The following is an 18,225-nucleotide window of genomic DNA, read 5'->3' as shown; positions in this document are numbered from 1 at the left end:
CTTTTCCTTGCAGCAATGCAAATGTTTTGACGGGTTTCACATTTCTGCGGAAAGAATTGTACACTACAGAGTGCTGAGCTAACTATTCGGGAATGTGTACAGCACAAAGAGCAGCCAACACATCACTCCTTTAATGCCTGCATTTAATAAAACACAGCTCTGTTGCACAGTAGGTTTATATACATGCACTGCTTGTCTCCTGAGAGCACTTCCTGCTCATTACCTGCACATGACACACCAAACATATCTCTGCACTGTGATAAAAGCACGACAATTTCTTACACACTGGTTTTGAGCCCTGGTATTTGTATTAGGTAGTGAGTGATTTAGGCTCATTGAAAGAAAAAAAAAAAAAGGTATCAATTTTCAACATTTTTGACAGTGTACCCAGGTGGCCAAGAGGGCCAACGGCATCCTGGCCTGCATTAGAAATGGTGTGGCCAGCAGGAGCAGGGAGGTGATCATCCCCCTGCACTCAGCACTGGTGAGGCCGCACCTCGAGTACTGTGTTCAGTTTTGGGCCCCTCACTACAAGAAAGATACTGAGGCCCTGGAGTGTGTCCAGAGAGGGGCAACGAAACTGGTGAGGGGTCTGGAGCACAAGTCTTATGAGGAGTGGCTGAGGGAGCTGGGATTGTTCAGTCTGGAGAAGAGGAGGCTCAGGGGAGACCTCATTGCACTCTACAACTTCCTGAAGGGAGGCTGTGGTGAAGAGAGGTTTGGCCTCTTCTCCCAGGCAACAAACAGGACCTGAGGAAATGGCCACAAGTTGTACCAGAGGAGATTTAGGTTGGATGTGAGGCTTTTTCTCTCAGAGGGTGGTCAGGCACTGGAATGGCTGCCCAGGGAGGTGGTGGAGTCGCTGTCCCTGGCAGTGTTCAAGAGGCATCTGGATGAGGAGCTGTGAGATATGGCTTAGTGCTTGTGGTGGCAATGGTGACGAGGAGACGGTTGGACTGGATGACCTTGTAGGTTGTTTCCAACATTGTGATTCTGTGATTCTATGATTCTAACTTTTTAAAAGACTTTTATCATTAAACTGAAGGTGTTTTCATTGGTGGGGTGGCAGAATACTAGATATGGCTTATTTCTAAACCTCAGTTTGTACCACACCTCCAGGATATGTCATGTCTGAATCACTTTCACAACAAACTCCTGAGTGTCACCTCAAACTAGCACAGCCAATGCCCTACATTGGTCTCAGTGCTGTGTTCACCTCCCTGTCCGAAGCTGGCATACACTGGAAATTGCCTTTAATAGAGATTTAACAGCAGTTGCAAGAGGGGGATAAATTCAGTATTAAATCTACATACTGTACCATGTTTTTAATGCAATGTTTTGTTTCAAAATTGGTAGCTACAGGGCACTGAGCACCCATAACTGGCCCCTGCCAGCACACACGAAGTTCTCTGTGAAGTTTTTAGCAACTTCTGCTAGTCAGTATCTGATGTGATCAAATATTTAACCTGTTCTGGAGTACTTTGTAGCTTTCCAAGGCAAGAATTCTGGAATGTTACTAGTGCATCAGTTGATGCTTGCTTACGAAGTCACAGGTTATGATCTGTTTCACAGACTCAGGGAGTTAAGGAGAAAAGATTTTCATTGCTAACTACATATGACACTAAGGAGGAACAAATGGTTTTCACTCCTCTTCCTATACGCAGAAGTAGGAAGAGAAGGCAAATTTCAGGAAGGAATGGTTATGATGGGCAGAACCTTGGCTGAACCCCTTCCCTATACAGTTAAACTGAAGCTTGGAGGAAAACTAAAGGGCATTAGCAGATGAATCCCTTCTGGAACAAGAAGGAAAGAAAAATGTGTTTCTGCAGCAGCATAGCTGTGCTCCAGCCTTCAAATCAGATTAGTAATAAATTCAGTCTGTCCCACAAAGATTTAAAAGTTGATCTTTATCCTTTACTGGAATATCAGTCACTAGCTCACATTAAAATTTATGAAACCTCTTCCAAATCAGCTGCCAGAGTGGGATCTTCCATTCTGTAACCACTTGAGACCAGGCTGTTTGCTGTCCTAGAATAACCATACAGCTCTGCAGTACATGGTGCTCAGCTTATTTACCAAGAAAAGCAGCTAATGACCTGGAGGAGCTACAAAGTGGGGCTATGAAGAAGAACAAAGAAAAAAAAGCTGTTAAAAGAGAGAGAGAGAGAGAGAGAGAGAGAGAGAGAGAGAAAGATTTAAAGGCATTTTTAATACTGAATTTCAGAAGATGACTACAATTCAGTTACGAGTTTTGCTGGCTAAGGTCAAAATTCACAGTAAGCCTAAGAAGTTTAAATTCTTTCTAAGCATGACATAAGCTCAAATTTGGTAGCTGTCTCACAGCTATGATTTTGTCCCATTTGCACGACTGTTCTCAGTAAAGTCTTTTAAGGTATCCTTTACAGGCTGAGCGAGCTGGGGCTGTACAGGCTGGAGAAGGCTCCAGAGACCTGAGAGCAGTATCTTCAGTATCTAAAGGGGACAGACTCTAGCAGGGTGTGTTGTGACAGGACAAGGGAAAATGGTTTCAAACTAAAGGAGGGGAGATTGAGACTGGATATAAGAAGAAATATTTTTATGGTAATGGTGGTGAGGCACTGGGACAGGCTGACCAGAGAGATGTTGGATGCCTCATCCCTGGGACACTGGAAGTTATGGACGGCTCTGAGCACACACTGGAGCTGTAGGTGTCCCTGTTCATTGCAGGGGAGTTGGTCTAGATAACCTTTAAAGGTTTTCTCCAACTCAAACGAGTCTATTCCTCAGTAAAACACCGCATTTATCAGACAGACTGGGGTCTTCGGAGTGTGAAAAGAACTGAAGAGGTCTGCTTGGGAGGCAGAGAAGTAACAACCAGCCTTCTGCCTGCAACACTGGGCAGAGCGGTGAGTCTGGAGCTGTTCCTCTGAACTAGAGGTGAAGCGCTTCCATTCCAGCATATCCTCTCCGTCTTAAGGCGGCAGAACTTTTCACATACAGATCTAGCTGATACAGTTCTCTCCAGGTCTTTCCCGCCGTTCCACCAGCGCCCGTCGTGCCCCCGCGCCACCCCGAACCCCAACCGGGGCTGTTCGGGACAAACCGCCGCCCCTCGGCCGTCCCCTCGGCCGCTCCCCGCCGCCCCGCCCCGTCGCGAAGGAAGCGGCGTCTCTCGTTGCTATGATGGCGGCGGTGCGGCCACAGGAGCGTACGGCAGTGCCGGGGCGCTGCGTGGAGCCCGGCGGGACGGGCGGCGGAGCGCTGTGGCGGCGGGACCTCCAGCAACCGGCGGGACGCGGCGCTGGCGCGGATCCGTGCGCGTATCCTTCCGCGTATCCTTCCGCGAGCCGCCCGCAGGCAGCTGCCCGGGAATGGCTGCCCGCTCCTCGCCGAAGGGCGGGGTGGGGCCCTGTGGGGACGGGGGTGCGGAGCGGCGGTGTGGCAGCCGGCGTTCCCCAACCTTTTTTTTTTTTTTTTCTCTCTTCTGGGTAGAAGAAAAACGGTTTTGACAGTGTGGGGGATAAGGGGCGCCATTTGTATGGTGAGAGGCACAGGTTGCCCAGGGGGTGGTGGTGCCCGTCACTGCAGACGCTCCAGGGATGCTGGATGGGGCTCTGAGCACCTGGTGGAGCTGCAGGTGTCCGTGTTCACTGCAGGGGAGGTGGATCAGATGGCCTTTAAGGGTCCCATCCAATTCAATCTTGTGATTCTGTGATGTGTTAAAATGACTGTAAACAGTAAAGTACATGTTTTTCCAGATGAACACTGAATGAGTTATGACCATAATACATATTTATGGTAGCATCTGTTGTGTGATTAACCAAACAGTCTATCAGCATCTTGAATGTAATGGGATGAAGTTTGACCTTTGCTGCTCACAAAGGTGCGTGAAGTCCATCCAGCAGCTTCTGCATCTGTCGTGAGCTCTGGAGATACAACCAGCACTGTCCTTAACACAGCGCCAGGGACAGAGCTTTAGCATTTCCTGTGGGATGGGATTTAGAAGAGGAGCGCTGGGCACTGAAAGAAGATCAAAGGCTGTGTCGGAGCAGAGCGCGGAAGTATTCAAAGGAGACCAACAGAAGGAGGAGGTGAGTAACAAGGGCTGTGCTGTGGGAGGTTAGAAAAAGCAGAGTGAGAAGTTTGAGACAGGTCAGTGTGTTTCTACAATGCGCATGTTCACTTTGCTAAGCAGCCTCACTGCTTTTCCTAGGCTTAAAAAATTCACTAAACCTAAAATAAATTATAAGGGAGCAACATTCCAAGCTGCTATTTGTTGAACCAAAACCACACGTCATGGCTCTGACCTGCATTTATGTTACTCTTCCATTTCTGTTATCTTTGATGGGTTGTAACAAATGAATTCAGGCATCCAGGAGTCGGCAGGCAGGCAGCTGTCACTGCTTGCTGAAGTGTATGTGCTTCTGAGCACGTGCAATGACAGTGCACAGCTTCCCCTGTGATAAGGCTTGGTGTTCCCACTTCCCAGTAAAGGCAGTGCTAAGCCTCTCTAGAAAAGAAGTATATTTGTAATGGAGTTATTGTGTATTGACATTTTAAACAGAGCTTTGAATATTCAGCATTTCCTCATATGTGAAAGCGCAAAGTCATGAAAAATTCTACAACCTGTGGGTTGAGTAAAACGTACACTGAGGTTTTGAGTGCAGTGGTGTAAGTAGTAGGCATTTCCCTAGCATTCATGTGCAGGAGAGTGGCTCTGTATAACATACAGATGGATGGGCTCCTACTGAAGTCTTTTCAGAAGAAGCCCTCAGCCTCCAACCAACTTCTGCCCATTGTTAACTCCCTGAAACACACTTCCCCCTTAGTTCCATATCAGGTGATTTTTTGTACAACATTTATTTCCTGAAATAGGATGATAGGATGATAAGATGATAAGTCATCAGGGGCAGCAGACACTATTTATACTGCTGTTTTAGCTTCACAAAAGATTGACGTGCTGTGCTGTCAGCACACATCTTGAAATAAAAAGAAGAATGAAGAGAAAGTATCACTTGGGTATGATTAAAGACCCACAACCCTTGCAGATAATATACCAAGCCTCAGTTGAAAGATTAAATATCTTCTTTAGTTTTATGGAACAGCACCACTGTAACACTGCTCTTCTCAGATGAATGCTATTTATCATATTACTGATCTTGATATATGCGCTGATGGAAAAGCAAACAGCAGACAACCTGCATATTTTTGACAGACTGAAGTAGCTAAACTAATACATGTTGATATATAAATACGTTTCCATATGAATTTCATTATGGCCTTAAGTGTATTATGCAGTATAAATCCAAGTTACCTAAGTGAGTCAGTTAAAAAATTAGAAAATTATTTCCATTTGTGATATTTGAGAATAAGTGTCATAAGCAGTTCAGATGGAAATCTGTGAGGACAAGTATTCTGCTAGCTATAAATGAGGTAGTTGTCAAATGTTAGAAAGGTATTAAGTGCATGTAGTATTAATAAACTGTGATATAAAATTCAAAACCAAGAGCATATATAGTGAAAAGTGGTTTGGAATTTAAAAGTTGGTTGAAATTGAATATTTTTTCCTGAAAGTTATGCAGGTAGGAAGTGATTTGTCTTCTAATGGTTCAGCCATCAGGTTATGTCTCAACTCTGCTTATGAGCCAAGAGATGCTATCTTTGTAACATATTGTAAAGGTGCTAGCTTTGATGATGGCTTCTCAAGGATTGTGTGACTTCCTTAAGCTCCAAGTTCTCACATGGCAGCACCTTAAATATGCTCCGGCAGGACTTATAGGCAAGCATCAAAAATTATTCTTGGCACTGCTCCCTTATATTCTCAAAACTGGGATTTCCTTTCAATGTTTTTTTTTTTTCTTTCAACATATGCAGCATAGATGGGTACTGTGTGAAATACAGCAATTTAATTGCTACTTCTAGCCTTCACACAGAGTGGCTGCGGTTGGAAGAGACCTCTGGAGGCCATCTAGTCCAACCCATGCTCAGGTTGCCTCAGAACAGGATGCTCAGGACCACATCCAGGTGCCTTTGGAAGGTCTCCAAGAAGCAGACTTCACAGTCTCTCTGGGCAGCCTGTGCCAGTGCTCCATCACCTGTACAGCACAGAAGTGCTTCTGGTGTTCAGAAGGATCCTGTTGTGTTTCGGTTTGTGACCATTGTCTCTTGTCCTGGCACTGGACACCACTGAAAAGAGTCTGGCTCTTCCTCTCTGCACCATCCCTTCAGGTATTACTGGACATTGATGAGATCCCCCAGAGCCTGCTCACGTACAGGCTGAACAGGCTCAACTCAGCCTCTCCTCACAGGAGAAGTTCTCTAGTCCCCTCTTCATCCTGGAGGCTCTCCTCTAAACTCTCTGCAGGATGTCCATGTCTCTCCTGTACTGAGGAGTCCAGCCCTTTACTGCAGGTGTGACTTCACCAATGCCAAGTAGAGCGGAAGGATCACCTCCTTCACCCTGCTGGCAGTACTTTGTCTAATGCTACACTGTTAGGGTTCTTTGCTGCAGAGGAACATTTCTGGCTCATATTCAGTTTAGTGTTCAGCAGGACATTCAGGACTTTTTCAGCTATTCTCCTTTCCAGCTGGATGCAATCCAGCATATATTTATGCCTGGGGTTGCTCGTCCCCAGGTGCAGGATCTGTACTTCTTGTCAAACTTCATGAGATTTCTGTCAGCCCATTTCTCCAGCCTTCTGAGATCTTTCTGGATGGCAGCAGGACCCTCTGGCCTATCAGCCACTCCTTCCAGTTTAGTGTCATTTGCAACCTTGCTTTGAGTTCACTTTCCTCCATCAACCAGGCCATTTGTGAAGATGTCGAACAGGTCTGGATGCAGTACTGACTCCTGGGAAAAAGAGGTTAGTTTCCTGTGCCACTGGTAACCATCCTCTGGCCTCAACCATTCAGCCAGTTTTCAGCCCACCCTTCTGTCTGCACATCCAGCTCATATTTCAACAGCTCCTCTATAAGGATCTAATGGGAGACAGTATCTAGAGTCTTACTGTCTACCTTACTAGACTTACTGTCTTACTAGGTAGACAGTATCCACTGCTATCCCCTTATCTGCAAAGCTGGTCATTTGATCATAGAAGCTTGCAAAGTTGGTTGAGCATGACCAGATTTAAGGCCAGCCTTAAATTTACAAAGCCTCTCTTGAAAAGTAAAGCAGTGAATTTCCTCTAACAGACCTAGGAATTATGTAGCAGAACCTCTGCTCTGTTCTCAGTCTTGTTTTATGCACTTTTTAAGCTAATGAGAACTCCATATACAGACAGGATGCAGACTGAAGTCTTTTGTTTTCAAACAATACCTCTAAAATGCAACAGCCTCAACATTAAAAATGTTCAAATCCTAACAAGATGTGCTCAGTTAATTAATGTATTAGTGAAAAACAAAAGTTCACTTGCATATAAAAAAGCAGGTACTGTTTTGGAAAGCAAAATCTCAATAGCAAAAATCAGAGATCTTCTTCAAGGTGAAGGCTTAAAGGAATCAGTGTTCATATCTATATCATATCTGATAGCATCAGTTTCTTTGCATCTTGAATTCTTGAATTTGTATTAACAGCAGCACTTCAATATTATGAACTAGCCAGATTACCTTTACACAAGTTTCCTGAGTAACAATAAAATCCTTCCTTTATCGTCTCACTAATTGTCTCACACATGAAGTTGCAATTTCAAGATCAGTTTAATAGTCAAACATCCTCTGTGGCAGTAGGTGACAGATATTGTTTAAATAACAGCATTCCAGAAATTAAGCTAGGTATGAAAGGGGGGGGAGACGAAATGAGACTGGTGAGAGATGAGCCTGGTGAGACAGTGCCAGGTTTGGGTGCAGGGCTAACGGCTCAGGTGGAGTACTTCTACACCAGTGCACACAGCATGGCAACAAGCAGGAGGAGGTAGAAGCCATTATGTCGGACATAATGGCTTACCTCTATGACTTAGATGCCTGTACTGAAATATGGGAGCAGAATGGATTCCCCACAGTACAGGTGGAGAGAGTTAGAGACCTGCTACTCCACATGGACTGTCAAAAGTACATGAGGCCACATGCAATCCATCTGAGGATGCTGAGCTGGTGAACATGATTGCCAAGCTACTTCCCACCATCTGTCAGCAGTCCTGGTCAATCAGAGAGGCCCCAGAGGTTTGGAGGCTTACTAACGTGATCCTTATCTATAAAGGAGAATCTGGGGAATGACAGGCCTTTCAGCCTGACCTTGGTGCCAGGGAAGGTTATGGAACAGAGCAAGCTGAGTGAGATCACACAACATGTGTGGGACGTCCGGATGATCAGGCCCAGCCAGCATAAGTTCATAGAAGTCAGGTCCTGCCTGACCAGTCTGATCTCCTTCTATGACCAGGTGACTCACCTGGTGGATGAGGGAAAGGCTGTTGATGTAGCCTGTCTAGACTTCAGCAAAGCACTGTCTCCACAGTATTCCTCTGCAGAAACTGGCAGCCTGTGGAGTGGGTAGGCACAGTCACTGCTGGATAAAAAGCTGGCTGGATGGCAGAGCTCAGAGACTGGTGATGGAATTAAATCCAGCTGGTGACCAGTCACGAATGGTGCTCCCCGTGGGTGGATATTGGGACCCATCCTGTTCAATATCTTTATTGATGATTTGGATGAGGGCATTGAGTGCACTCTCAGTAAGTTTGCGGATAACATCAAGTTGAGGGGAAGTGTTGACCTGCAGTGAGAGTAGGTGAGCCTTACAGAGGGATGTGGACAGGCTGGTTCAATGGGCTTGAGGCCAGAGGGATGAAGTTCAACAAGAGCAGTTACTGAGTCCTGCACTTTGGTCTCTCAACAACCCCACGCAGAGCTACTGGTTTGGGGAAGAGTGTCTGGAAAGCTGTTTGAAGGAAAAGGATCTATGAGTGTTGGTTGATGCTTGGTTAACATGAGCCAGCAGTGTGCCCAGGCACCCAAGAAGACCAGAGGCATCCTGGCTTATATCGAAAACAGTATAGCCAGAATGACTGGGGAGGTGATCGTTCCCCTGTAATCAGTTCTGGCAAGGACACATCTTGTATACTATGGCCAGCTTTGGGTCCCTCACTGCAAGGAAGACACTGAGGCCATGGAGCGTGTCCAGAGTAGGGAGACAAAACTCATGAAGGGTCTGAAGCACAAATCTTATGAGGAACATTTGAGGGAAATTTAGTCTGGAGAAGTGAACACTCGGAGTAGACTTTATTGCTTACTACAACTACCTGAAAGGAGATTATGGCGAGGTGGTGGTCAGCCTCTTCTCCCATATAACTAGTGATAAGACAAGAGAGAATGGCCTCAAGTTGTGCCACGTTGAAGGGGGAGGTTCAGGTTGGATATTAGGGAGAATTTCTTCTCTGAAAGAGTGGTGCGGCATTGGAACAGGCTGTCCAGAGAAGTGGGGGAGTCACTGTTCCTGGAGATGTTTCATTAAACAGTAGATGCAGTACTTAGGGACATGGTTTAGTGAGTATTGGTGGTAGGCGGGCAGTTAGACTGGGTGACCTTGGAGGCCTTTTCCAGCCTTAATGATTTTACTATTCTATGAAGTATGAGGCACTGCCTAAGCACATTCTTGATACAGATGAATAGAGTATCGTATTTTGTGTTCGTACACCTCAGTGCATTTTAAATACCAGCTGTCACCCTGTTGGAAGTGCAGCATCCTGCTGTTACTGCTCAGTGCTAAACGTGTGTTGAGTTTCACTGTGGTGTTACTGGTTGCAGGTAGATGGTAGGTTCAGGAAACACAAAATCTCCTGTGATTGTCTGCATGCATTTTTAAACTTTACAGTCAGCTGCCCTGGCTGAGTGTTTTGCATTACCTTGAATCTGAATAGCTAATCCATCTGCTGTAACTGGGAAGGAAATATTTTCCAAGTTTGTATCAGTTTTCAATCTATTCACTGCTTCTTTTTTTGTTAAAGAAAGAGAAGAATAAAAACATATATGCACAAGCTTTGTGCTCCACCTACTGGCTGATTATCACTGATTATTTAAATTATTCATCAACATCTTTCTTTGAGAGAAGACAAAAAGCAGGCTAGTGCAAGAGACAGGAGAAAGATGTTAGCACTTGGTAAACAGAGAAGGAAGAGTATTAAGAATTCGGTGCTGCCTTCGACATTAGAATGAAAATTCAGAAGGCAGTGGTGACTGTAACCACACAGACCTCTAATCCAGAATTGCCACTGCTGGTTGCCAGCCACAGGACTGTACTGTCTTTTCTCTGCCTGAACTTTTCTTGACCTTCCCAGACCTTTGTTTTCCTTGGTTTAGGGATAATAGCAATTTCTCTAGTTTGATCAGGTGCCAGTAGCTAATTTATTTTCTGTTCTTTATCCTTTTATTGTATGATCATAGTTTTACATAGGCAGCAGTTACAGGCTATAATCCTATGTAGAATGGAATATTTATGACTAATGTATCGACGCAGAGTAGTCCAAGCCTGGTACAAGAGCAGAGGTCTTGAGAACTGGAAGCACAGAGCGTGGCAAAGAGAAGTGCAAGCACAGATGATAGTGGACAGAATGCAGGTCTGGTACTGAAGACCCCTTAGCTATAAACAACTCACCACTAGTCTGTTAAGGAGGTGCAGACCTGGATCTGACAAAACTGGCTGTAACAAAGAGAACAACGAAGTGGCATGTAAATTAATGTTAAAGGCACCCTGTGTGAAATATTTGGATGGACTGTGAACCTGTGGATCTGTTAAAGAAGAGCAAAGGTGTAAAAGTGTGGTAGGAAGCATAAAAATGACTCCAAGGGGGTCCTGAGGTGAGAAAGAAGAAAACATGAATATGAACATCTCATTGCTTCTGAAGAAGGGATTCCAGATGCTGACAACTCACTGAAACACACCAAGACCATCAGAATGCAATTACCAGTATTGGGACCCAGAAGAGCACTGGAAGAATGAGCATATCAGAAAAAGGAGGAGAAAATAAGAGTACAAATAAAACTATAAACTATTATAACCATTATTGAGGCTTTCTTCGGCTAGAAATATTCCAGAATAATATTTATTTTTCTGTGACAATTAGACCTGTTTAGTCCCTTAAGATGTGAATTTTGCTAACAACAACAAAAATCTTGGCTTTATGTGAGGAGTGTTTCCTTTTTGCTAGTAAATATGATTTGGAGTGGAACAAATTGCTGGGTAGTGTGGTCAATTCTGCTGTGAACCATTAGGGCATTTTGGAAGACAGCTTTCTGTGAGCCCTCAGGGTTGATCTTTCTGAAGCCCTTACAGCAATTTTGGGCAGTCCTTATTCAGCATACGATAATCAGAGGAGATGAGGAAATACAATTAATCTATGTTCCTATGGTCCTGGTAAGTATTTCACTTGAGATTTAGAGTGTAACATCCCATTTTGCCCTTTTCTTGATCTTGCCGTAGTCATCATCAACTGTATGCATACCCATTTTAAAATTAACATGCACTGATCTGCAAAGAAGCTATGGCAGTGAATAATTGTATCCCAATGAATATCATCTCGGCATCAAACAACTCATTTCATAGCATTCCACGTGCACTGTGTAGAAATAAGCATTTAGGTGGTAATAAGCATTCAGTCCACCTGCAAATGTAGCATCCATCAGTTCACTGTGAAGATAAGTTAGTTACATTAACAAGGAAATAGTTTCACCATCTGGTTATACTGGTTTTAGCTTGAAAATACTTTCCACGTGATGTCTGTGTATGCGAAACTGCTAAATCTTTTAAGCTTTATATTCCACATTTGCTATAAACATTTGGGGCAGCCATTGCAGAAATTGCTGCACCACTGGGTTGTTAATAGGACAGAAAAAAAAAAAGGTTAAAAGAACACCAGTCAGGAAATTCTTGTGGTAACTCCTCATCTTAAAGCTACTTTCTTTTGCCAGTGTTACCTAAGCTGGTGGCTTAAGGCAAGTAGATGAACAAACATTTGTTTTGCAGTACTTTCCTGTAAGATGTCACTGTGCATTTGTAGAATTATTTCTTTTACATAATGCACCTGGATTTCCCAACTTACATTCTGTGAGGTCAAGAAGTTAATGACACAGACTTCATAGAATATCTCTAATGCATTTCTGCCTCGTGTCTTACTCAAGCCAAACAGAGATCATGATGAGTAGCGGTGATTCCAAATATAAGGAATGTGAAACAGTGCAGCTATGTCATATTCCAGAATCCTTTAAAAAAAATCAATAGTGAAAGACTCTGTCAGAATTTACTCATTCCTTTTTGGAGTTATACTCTGGAATTATTCCAGGCACAAAGTTGTATAATTTCCCACATCTGAATTTGACAGCTACAGTTCAACTGAAGGCCTTAGTGAGCAACTTCTGGAAAAATTAAGGAGACGTAGAAGAATGATTTTAAAATACTTCCTAGGATAAGCAAATCTGTTTCTTCTATTGTGATTTTCCTATATTTTCAGTCAGGATAAGGGGTTTCAATAGTATAGATTTCTGTATTTACCATTAGTGAATATCAGAATACTAAAAGTTGACAGTAAATTCTAGTTCTAGTACTGAAATTTCTGGAGTGTATGAACAATTAAAGCTCCTGTGAAGCTTGAACCAAATTGTTGTGTCCTTTATGCTTGTATTTCTCTGCAGATTTGGTCTGTTCTTGGATAACTGCTGTTAGGGCCTCATGCCATGCTTCAAGTCAACTCAGTCCACCTTGCTGGAAGATCATATATAACAACCTCTTGTTCTCCTCATCATAGGGGGAGAGTGTTAAGGTGCATTTATAATTATAGCCATGGTATCAGAAAAGCAAATATGTGACTTCAGGTTTGGGTAGCTGCATGGAATCTCTTCACAGTGCTTTTCCAATTTTATAGGAGTGCATCTTTTGTCATCACTTTCTACTAACAAAATGCAATAATTGGTCCACAAAACTGGGAGATTTGGTTTTAGTTTCAGTGTGTTTTGACAACCAGACCTACAGAAATTTTCAAAATAGCAGAAATGTCTGCTACGCTTTGTCTTTCAAGTGCACTAAAGAGGATCTGCCTGTAAAAGGGAGTATTTGAGAATTAGTTGGCTCTTTTCCTTTTTTTTACTATTGTGCAATTACAGCCTTTAAGCTTCTAAAAACAAAAAGTACCTGTTTCAAATTATTTTTCTGTTTGTTTTCCCAGTTCAAACTTTTTCCCTTGGAAGAAAAAGGAAGAATAAATAAAAAAGCCTGAGTCACAGAGTAGCTCTGTTGTAGTGATCCCTGCATGGCAGACTTTGTAGAGGTTGAATTTGATAAGTTATGTGTTTATGCAATAGTTTGCCTATGCAGGCACTGTGCCAATAAGGTTACAGGTAGAGGGTAGATTTCATTCAAGGAGCCAATGTAAGTTTGTCAGCAAAAGCTGATGCATTTGTCAGCAGGAATGAAAATTCCACATTCATCAAGCTTGTGCCTACAGGAGGTAAGCTTTGTGGTGATGCTTGTTTTCAACTGGATCCTGCTTTGCTTTCCAGTCAGTAGAAGGACACATTTTAAGCATGTATGGTATTGAGAACCGAGAGGATCAATTAGAGCTTTGGATCCCATTTTGTCCTACTGAACTGACTGTCTTTCCCAACAATTGGAAGTCAGTACAATTCCTACATATTTCTAGGTTAAAGCTCTTGCTCTTGTGTGCTGCTTCTGGATAACAACTCTTAAGCTCTTGAAAGTTACAGACACACAGTAGTTGAAGTTCATCATCCTGTGTGTTTGCCCACTGTTACACATTTATGTGGTAATGTAAGGAATGTGGTGAAAGTGATATCAGTGATGAGCTGAATGAGCCTGCATGTTAATTCCCATATAAGAAATCATTACATCTCTGGCTGAAGCTAAGAAAATAAAAATATTATAGTGCATTTCTTTGTCACCCACCGTCCCATTCAGGTTCATATTGACTATAATAATTCAGTTGTGTTGAGGTTTGTAGCATTTAATTCATGGACAAGCTTTTGTTCAAACACCACCAGATAATAGACAAGTTGCTGATATTATTGCAAATGTAATTAGAAAGCATAAATATCATCTAATTTTTCTTCTTAAATACAGAGCCTTTGAAGAAAGACAGAAGCAAAAAGAAGAAAAAGAACGAAGATTTAGAGAACAAGTCTTGCAACAAAGGAAAATCAAATTTTGGGAAACAACTGAGAAGTTTCAGCGTGCTCATCTTCCTGCTTCCCAACACAAGCAGATAGGTTTGTAAATGAAAATGTTCATTGTTCACAGTATAGTGTGTTGTTTTTTTTTTAATTAATAGAACATTATTGAAACCAAATAGAACAATCAACTTCACTCAAATTCATTGAATTAATTAGTGTCAGCAGAACATAAGTGACAAGAAGCACGGATTTGATATGTATAACAACAGTGGGTAAAACAAATGAAGTAATAAGGGCTGGTGTTTTCTTTTTTTCTAAAAACTGAGATATTTCACCTCATTCCAATCGCAGCATGCAATCATCTCCCAGAGGTATTGCAGCTCCCTTTTTTTTCTCACTTGTTTTGCTGCAGGGTCTTTATTGCTTATAACACTGTAATTTCAGAGTTTTGTGTAAGATGTTAGAAGTCATTGTGAGTTATTCGGATGGTTCCCTATTTGAAGCCCTGAATACAAAATATTCAAGCATATGCCTTTTGTTTATCATTAGGAAAAGGCAGTCCTAGTGTATATTAATGTATTATATAACTTTTGCTGAATTAGTCAGCTTTTTGAGCTGTACTTTCACTGCTGGAAAGAAGTGATCACTGCAACTCAATTCCTGCTTTCTTTGTTGGAATGAGTGCAGATTGGCAGGAGTTCTGAATAGCTTCAGCCAAGTCTGACTTCCAGTCAACTTTCCAGTGTTGAAACTCTGAAGACATGGTATAATACTTAGTAATCCTTCAACTCCAGTTGGAGGATTTACTCCTCCAACTGCAGTTGTGCCAGCTGTGAGGTAACGTCTCTGACTTCAAGATCAAATGTCAGAATAAAATAACAAAACAGGACAGTACTGTTTTAGGGCTTCTTTGGAGCTCTCCTCACAGACTGGACTGTGTAGCAATATGACGAATCACAATCTTTTTGTTGGTTTTCTTAATAGTAATTCTGTCTCTGGCCCTTTCTGTCTTACCTTTCTTTATTTGTAAGAAGCAACACCTTGGGCCAATCTGGGCTTTTTCTTTCTCCACTGCTTCAATTCCTAAGTCACAATTTGGCCTCTGTAAAATGCTTGCAAGCCATAACTTTGGCTTAGTGAATGACCGTAATAATCATGGTGTAAAAACAAAGTTAGTGCTGGATATTTTAACCACCTACTTTCTCAATTGTGTAGTCTAAAACCAAATATCAGAACTGCTGAATAAATTCATTACTATAAAGATTTAAACAGACTGTACCTTGTTTCACAGAAACTAGAGATGTTCCAGCATGCCTAACAATGATAAAACCCTGAGTTTATTGTAACAGTCTGAATTTAGGCTCTCCAAACTTAAGAATTTTAACCAAAACATCATGGTTAAATATTCTAATTTCAAGATTGTTTTCCAATTTGTTTTTTCTGTTAATACCTCTAGTCCAGACAAAAGCAGCTTTTCAGTTAAAGGAAGCTCTTGAACAAATTAAAGGATCAGTTTTAACATCAGGATTGTGCTTGCCAAGCAGAAATAAAACTGCCTGCAGGTAAGCATAAACATTTACTATGATGATCAACAAAAGTAAGTTGCCTACTGTGTTCGAAAAACAGCAGATGATTACTCCCTCTGTGGAAAGGAAGTGCTTCTGTGGACTGTTCCAATGAAAATATTATGAAACATCGTTAAGTTGTTTGCATCCACTACATAAAATAGCAGAAGAGCTGATGACACAAATCTTTTCTCTTCGGGGGAATTTTGGGAATGGGCAGGGTGAACCTAGTCCACATTCAGTTATGCCTGACTCAGACTGCCATTGTCACCAAGCTATTCTATGAAGAATAAAGCATTCTGTCAGGTTGCTTTCTTATTCTCATCCTGATTTTACTCTTTGGACTCAAAGATAGTGCAGTTTGCATATAACAATTTCCCCTGTAATTTCTTCTTACATCACGTACCATTTGAAATCAATACTTCGCTCTCCCTGAGCACTTTTTCTAAGATGCATTGCCTTATCACAGAATCATAGAATATCCCAAGTTGGAAGGGACCCATAAGGATCACCAAGTCCAACTCCTGCATTTTCTATTCACTAAAGGTACTTGTTTCTTGGTTTTGTCATTCTTGATAGCTACCTAGTTTTTGCCTGTCATTTTCTAGGACTCAATTCCTATTCCTACTGATCTTACCCAGCCTTGTTCCAGTTCTGTCCACATTTTGTTCTTGAATGTATCTTGCTATAGATTTCCTGCTTTCCCAGTCTCTGACTGCACATTTACTTGTCATTTGGTTTCCCATGCATCTTGGTTTTAATTCCCAGTGTCAGCCAGACCTACGGTTCTAGATAATTCTCAACCTCTGTAAACCTATGATTTCCACAATCCTCATCTGAGCTCACCTTGACCACAGTACCCATCTACAGTAGTTACTCTGCGGACTTTTATTTCAGGTAGCAAATACAAATTCCTTAATGTCACACATTGATGCCATTGCAGGTTATCAGTAGAGTTGGGCTCTTCAGATACAGTTAAGCCTTTTTGCTATTTGAAGTAAGGGAATATCTGACAGCATCAGTTTATAGTCATCCTCTATATAAACCAGCCACGTGTAAGAAAAAAAAAAATTCAAGAAGAAAGGCCATTTTCCTTCTTAAAAGAAACAAAACAAAAAAAAAAAAAACAAAAACAAAACCAAAAGACTTCCACGTTCCAGTCCTGCAGATGACCAAACTGTTGGCTGACATTTTCCAGACTAATTCAGCCTGAGGCAGTCACCCAACAATCCAATCACAACTCTGACAATTTATAAATTAGAGAAGCTTTAAAATGGAAAGTGCTGGACAGTTTTAACGCAGGACAGTACAAACAGCACCACCTGGAGTTACACGTAGTTCCGCTGTCCTTCACATGCCAGGCATTTATTGATGATGTTTACTTTTGGAAAGCAACGTGCTTGAAAGTGTATAGTTGGCACATAGAAATAAGCCAAAGTAATAATTTTTTCACTTTCATCAAGAACCACAGATGACACTTCATACTCATCAGCATCAAGGAAGGATTATTCACATCAGGAGCAGATTTCAGCAATGGTTGGCTTGGACAAAACAATGCAGGAGAGCAGCAGAACAAGTGTGGATAATAACCGACTTCTATTCCAGAAAAATCTGAAAGAAATGCAGCAGCTGCTTGAAAAACAGCGTCTCAGCAACTTGGAGGTATGATATTTTTATCTGGCTTGTTAAAGAATGCTTTTTAAATATAATATGAACTTTCTTGAATGGAATAAAAATGAGAGCTGTTAAGCACAACTTAACAATTCGAGCGCTCTGCACCAGGCTGTACCAATAGATAATTCATAGCATGACTTTGCAAATACTCAGTGAGAATTCAGAAGTCTTTAAAAATGTTTGTAAGGATTTTTCCATAAATACCTCAAAGATGTCAGTCATGCTGTCTTTTTCTAAGAACCTAAGATTTGTATATCAGAATTCCTGGCTCTGGAGTAGCTGCTAGGCTTTAGTCTGTACAGGGTCCTCTGGTGGCTCCAACCTTAAATTGGCAGCTTCCACTAACACACTTAAGTTTCTGCTTTGCTGGTTGCTACAGTGCTATAGCAATACAACTATGGTAGATCAAAGGTTGAGTTAATTATTTTTCTTTCCCAGTGATCAGTGGTGATTTCTTGTGCATTCACTTAATGTCTCTTGAGATTCTAAGTCTATTATTGTCATCTTTGATACAGACGCAGGTGCTCTTGTAAAAAGCCCAGAATACTCCTTAACTTTGTGCCCATGTTCACTTTTAGAATGCAAATCAATTTCAAAAGCTACTTTAGAAATACAGTGAAAATCAAGAATAAATGAGATTCAAAATAATTTCTTTCAGCTGTGCTTTTAAGTGTGACTTTAGGTCAGTCAATGTTGTCTTTGATTTTGGAAGTATTTTCTTTAATGTTACTTTTTTTTTTTTTTTCCAAAAACAAGTATATAAGTTTGATCTCACTCATATTTCTATAATATTATCTACTGGTGCATGGATTTGTGGACCTGAAATCACCTTAACATAATGAGGAGCAATCATTTTTACATTGACAATGGCTGGAGATGTGGGATCTTTAGTAGCAACAGA

At 41.8% G+C, this 18,225-nt stretch overlaps 1 protein-coding gene across 1 annotated transcript in view; it reads left to right on the top strand.

Annotated features, from left to right (window-relative positions):
* The first annotated feature begins 3,162 nt into the window (after positions 1–3,162).
* The window catches only part of CEP126 (centrosomal protein 126), a 35,899-nt gene continuing 20,836 nt past the window's right edge, over positions 3,163–18,225 (top strand). Inside the window, exons 1-5 of the mRNA XM_042838724.1 lie at positions 3,163–3,299; positions 3,945–4,070; positions 14,036–14,181; positions 15,542–15,647; positions 17,114–17,312. Coding sequence (XP_042694658.1) covers positions 3,163–3,299; positions 3,945–4,070; positions 14,036–14,181; positions 15,542–15,647; positions 17,114–17,312 — 714 coding nt within the window. The remainder of the gene's footprint in view (positions 3,300–3,944; positions 4,071–14,035; positions 14,182–15,541; positions 15,648–17,113; positions 17,313–18,225) is intronic.

This window comes from Centrocercus urophasianus, unplaced genomic scaffold, assembly GCF_019232065.1.
Source record: "Centrocercus urophasianus isolate 14NV4802_14NV808 unplaced genomic scaffold, USGS_Curo_1.0 seq_9, whole genome shotgun sequence".
NCBI classification, from domain to species: Eukaryota; Metazoa; Chordata; class Aves; order Galliformes; family Phasianidae; genus Centrocercus; species Centrocercus urophasianus.
Note: the sequence above shows the minus strand (reverse complement) of the source record. Positions and strands in the feature narration are given on the sequence as shown.